At 33.8% G+C, this 5,347-nt stretch overlaps 1 protein-coding gene across 1 annotated transcript in view; it reads right to left on the bottom strand.

Annotated features, from left to right (window-relative positions):
• The window catches only part of LOC109239563, a 7,074-nt gene extending 3,468 nt beyond the window's left edge, over positions 1–3,606 (bottom strand). The window contains exons 1-4 of the mRNA XM_019406144.1: positions 3,582–3,606; positions 3,327–3,523; positions 2,819–2,905; positions 1,711–1,953 (exon numbers count right to left, since the gene is read on the bottom strand). Coding sequence (XP_019261689.1) covers positions 1,711–1,953; positions 2,819–2,905; positions 3,327–3,523; positions 3,582–3,606 — 552 coding nt within the window. The remainder of the gene's footprint in view (positions 1–1,710; positions 1,954–2,818; positions 2,906–3,326; positions 3,524–3,581) is intronic.

The following is a 5,347-nucleotide window of genomic DNA, read 5'->3' as shown; positions in this document are numbered from 1 at the left end:
ATATTGATGTTTTACCCTTAATTTGTTGTACTTTGACGTTGTTCATACTGTTATCGTTAGTAAAATATTGCCCTTGACAATTTAACGGAGTTCTATCTAGCATAAGTTGAGTGGAATTTTTCATCTTATCGTTCATTACATTAGGTTAGGAGATCGAACCAAGCACGTGAAATGCACGACATTATTTCGCGTGTCAAAATATTTTTAAAAAGTTCTATTTACCCTTTTACTTTTGACTATAGTTTAGAACTATTCTCTGTTATACTTCAGATTTTGAACTCCGTTAACGTCAAGGTTTGCTTATAACTCCATCACTTATAATGTAGGAAAAATATTCAAATTTACTCTTTTACTATATATATATATATATATATATCAATGGTTTACCCTAATTTTTTTGTATTTTGGCGTTGTTCATACTTTTTTTTTTTTTGGTTTCCCACCCGGTGTCCGGTACCCGCATTGGAGCCCGACTATATCCGGATTCACGCCGCGTAAGGCCCCATTTCGGAAGGAAGCGCTCCCTACCAAGAATTTTTTTATATCCAGGGCGCGAACTCGAGACCTGTGGTTAAGGAAAAAACAGTCGCATCCACTGCACCACATCCTTTAGTGGTAGGGTTGTTCATACTTCATAGTAATAGCAAAATATTGCACTTGACAACTTAAGGGAGTTCTAGCGTAAATTGAGTGGATTTCGTATGTTAAAATATTTTTTTTAAAAAAATCCTATTTACCCTTTACTTTTGACTGTGGTTAGAACTATTCTCTATTATACTTTAGTTTTGAACTCCATTAAGGTCAGGTTTGCTAACGACAATGGTACGAAGGGTTAAGTATAACGATGGATAAAATTAAATAACTTTCGTACAATAGAGGTTCACTTTTACCCCTTTTATGTAAAAATGTAATTACAAGTAAATATATATAATAAGCATAATTAGGGGTGTTCATAAAAAACCGATAAATTGAACCAACCCGAAAACCAAACCAAACCGACCAAAAAAATCGATACTTTTTAGTTTGGTTTGGTTTGGTTTTGGTTTTGAATTTTAAAAACCGATCAAATTTGGTTTGGCTTTGGTTTTAATCAGAAAAAAACCGAAAAAACCCGAACCAAACCGACTATAGGAGTAGCTATTTCAAATTTATTATTACACCTATATATATATGTATATTTTTATACAAAGTTTCAAAATTTTTATGGTAAATGTTAATAGTTTGCACTTTTAGTATAGTTCTTTACCTTTATATTCTTGTTTGATTGGTAGTTTTCTTTTGTTAAGCGTAAGAATCCATTTCGTGTTAAAAATAATATATTTTTAATTGAGTCCTTAAATTATTCATCACTATTTGATTGAACTATCATCAATATATCTTGGTAAATAATAGATTTCTCAAAGGGCAATTATTTGATAGTGTAACGTTGAAAATGTGGTCGCCGGAATATGTGTTTGGTAGTGTATGTCTTATATTTAAGAAAAAACCGAAAAATCGCAAAACCCGACATAAACCGAATCGAGAAAAAACCGACTTAATTGGTTTGGTTTGGTTCTAATATTTGAAAAACCGACTTGGTTTGATTTCTTTTTAGGGAAAAACCGATCCAAACCGAACCATGAACACTCCTAAGCATAATTAGTAATCTGATAAAAATAATAACTAACCCGCTGTCACATATTAAACTGTATTAGTAAAAAGATTACTCACCGAGTGGTTCATCTGTGAAAGGTAAATATCCTTCTTGCTCTTCAATCCATTATCTCTATGAAAAAAGCTAGGCTTCTTGAATTGATCCTTCTGCTGTTTTCTTCGAATGGGAATTGTCCCTTTTGGACAATTTCCACTTTTCTGCCATATTTGTGTTGTGACAAAATTGTAGGATTTTTGGTCTGTTTTTGTAGCTTTTGTTGTGAGGGAATTCTCCATCACTGGATTATCACTTGGTGTCATCTGATTAATGAAGCAAAATGGTTTTAATCTGCAGCTTTATGAATGAAATATATGTATCTTTTTCTATAATGATATAACTAATATCCTCCGTTTAATTTTATGTGAAGTTGTTTGATTCGGCATAGGTTTAAGAAAATAATTTTTTTTTTGAAATTTGTGGTCTTAAATATACAGTAAAATCAACGATTGATGCTTGCAGTAGTGAAGCCTAGGAATTTTCCTAAGGGTGTTCAAACTGGAAAGAAGTAAAAAAATTCCCCGAAAAAGAGTTTTCAATATATGTTATATACCTCTAAAACCTAATATTTTACCTCTATAGACAGTGTAATTTTTCGACGAAGGATGGCCAATTGACCATCTTTTAAGATATATAGCTTCGCCCTGGATGCTTGCATCAGGGTAAGCTGCCTACATTACACCCACTTGAGGTGCGGCACTTCCCCAGATCCTGTATGAACGCCGGATACTTTCTGCATCGGGTTGCCCTTTTTTTATGATCTTAAACATGCCACGTATATTTATATAGCCATAATCATGTCACTAACAATAGAATGAGAAGTTCAAAATTATTCTTTTTCAAATATAAAAAGTGTAACTTTTTTTGGAGCACATTAAAAGAAAAATAGTATCATATAAAGTGGAATACGGGAAGTATATATAATCTGTGTACTTTAACATGGTGTAATAAATAAATAACTAATCTTCCTTATTTTTCAAGTTACTATCTCTGCATTTTATGAATGATTAGTTAAGTTATCGTTTAAGCGACCTGATAATATAAAAATACTTTTATACTTTAATATTTATAATTGTATTAATAAACTATTCATATAATTGTTAATGTCAGCTGATTAATTGAACAAACCTGGATTTTGTGGTTCTTCAAAGCAGGATGCGACAAAGCTGGCTGCTTGAAAATGTCAATGCAGTCAATGACATCTCCATCTTCACTCTAACAAAAAAGTCAAAAGAAAAGAAAAAAAAAATCAAGTAACACTCATTGTATAGATAAACTATTATATTCAATAAGAAAATATAAATTAGAGAAAGGAAAAAATTATAATACCACTATATAGTAATACTTTGATACTGAGCAAGTCAAGTGAACTAGCTTGGTGAAAGCGAAAAGGAAACGGCACTACAGAGGACTATGTTGTTCGGACTTTTTAAAAATATTGTCGAGTGCTTCAAAAGCAATGTATTTTTTTAAGGATCCGATATGGATGCAACAGTTTTTGAAAAGTCCGAACAACATAGCCAGAGAAAATTCCATTCTTCCTTCTTTTGGTAATAAAGAAAGTAGGTTTCAGAAGAAACTGGGAAATGTTTTTAAAAAATTATATATATAATGTACATAAAAATATTACCCATACCTGAATGCTTTTAACTGCAAAAACATTTCCTCCCCTGGCAAATAAGGCAAGAGTTATTACCAGTAACAATATGGCTATCAATTTAAATGCCATTATCATTTTAGAAAGCAAACCAAAAATCCAATCAATTTGTTGAATAATTGTAATGATTATGTTATTGGAGAACTCCTTGATAAATCTTGTCTCTATAAGTGTTCCTGTTACATGAAGAATAGCAGGTTTAAACTAATCTCTATATAGATTTGCATGACTTACCTACCAGTCTAATTTCTAACACCATTTATAATGCATTTTGTTATGTCTTTCTATTTTCATTTGATTACTTGTTTTTGCAGTCTTGCATTGTCAGTCCTTAGGTAAGTATGTATTCATGGTTAAGTTGCTCGAAACTTTGTTTAGTATATATTTCATGAGTTTAAGTTATATGCGCTGTTAGTATAAATACTTTCAAACATTAACAAGTCACGCTAATGGTATTTACAGATAAGCCTCCTTAAAATGTGAGATTTGTAATCTTGAAAATAAAATACGTCACCCACAACAAAAGGTTAAAATAATCTAATAGTGTACTTTTTTTTCTTTCTTTTTTTTACACTTACTGGTGTATATAATTTAAACTCACATTTCACTCCACCAATTTAGATTACAACATTGTCAAAGACCACCAAAATATGTGCTTCCAACGAGCTTCTGAGGCATGGCTCGTTTCTCCCTCGGCGTAGGTTACTAACATGCACTTCCAATGGGGAGGAGAGCTCGTGTAGCATCTCAGAAGGCAATAATGGCAGCGAAATCACTAGCTCAAATTCAGCGAGGAAATAAGGCAGTTGGCAAACAAGTGACGAATCCACCAATTGAACCTCCTAATCCTCGAGGAGGCAATGAAACAGTAACCCTAACAATTGGGGAGGAGAAAATACAAAGTTTGAAAGTCGTAAACTAATGGAACAAGACCAGGCAAGGCTCCAAGGTAGGAAATCATGGGCGGAGCAAGTGGAGGAGGAGGAATCGATTGAGAAGAAAACCTCGGTATGGGACAATTTTGATATTTCTAAAATCTCTAATGCTGGATTCAAATTAGAATATGTATCTCCAACCGTGCAAGGTGATTCGAACATACTTGAATTAGAATTGGAAAATATAGAATCGGAAGTTGAATACTGGAAAAAAATTGTTGTTTGCTATGTCCTAGGAGCTTATCCCCCCCTTTTGTTGTTATTAAGGGGTATGTTCAGAGGCTATGGGGTAAATATGGATCGAATAAGATTGTAATGTTGAAGAATGAGATTGTGTTGGTTAGATTTGACACTGAATCGGGCAAGAATGATGTTGTGCAAGGTGGCATTTATCACTTTGATATCAAGCCTTTCATTGTGAAAGCTTGGAACCTGACATGGAGTTCACAAAGGATGAACTGTATACAACTCCAATTTGGATAAAATTACCAGGTCTGGACTTCAAGTATTGGAGCAAAAAAGGACTGAGTAAAATAAGTAGCTTGGTAGGGAAATCTTTAATAGTGGACCAAAATACTTAGAGGAAGATAGGGTTGAACTTTGCCAGGCTATTGGTGGAAGTGGATATGGATGCGAAACTGCCAGGTACCATCCTTTTTAGAAGTGAAAAGGGGCAGGTGGTGGAGCAGAAGGTCACCTACGATTAGAAGACAACTTTATGCCAATATTGTAGGAAATATGGTCATTCTGAGGAAATTTGTAGGAAAAAGAATCCTGCTCCAATACCAATACAGAAGGAGACTGAGAAGCAGGGTGTCACGACCCAAACTGAAGGGCCGCAACGGGCACTCGTGCCTTACTCAACCGAGTACCAACGTAACATATCTTTCTTATCATACTATCATGGGTAAATGAGTTAGAAAACCCGTCATGAGATAACAAGAATAAAACATAAGGGAATACTCAACATATGATGACCCAACATGATATACAAACTTATACATGTGGCATACGGGCCTATAAGGTCGACATGACCATTTGTAAACTCAAAACATAGACCGACAA

Source organism: Nicotiana attenuata, chromosome 1 (genome assembly GCF_001879085.1).
Source record: "Nicotiana attenuata strain UT chromosome 1, NIATTr2, whole genome shotgun sequence".
Classification (NCBI taxonomy): Eukaryota; Viridiplantae; Streptophyta; class Magnoliopsida; order Solanales; family Solanaceae; genus Nicotiana; species Nicotiana attenuata.
Note: the sequence above shows the minus strand (reverse complement) of the source record. Positions and strands in the feature narration are given on the sequence as shown.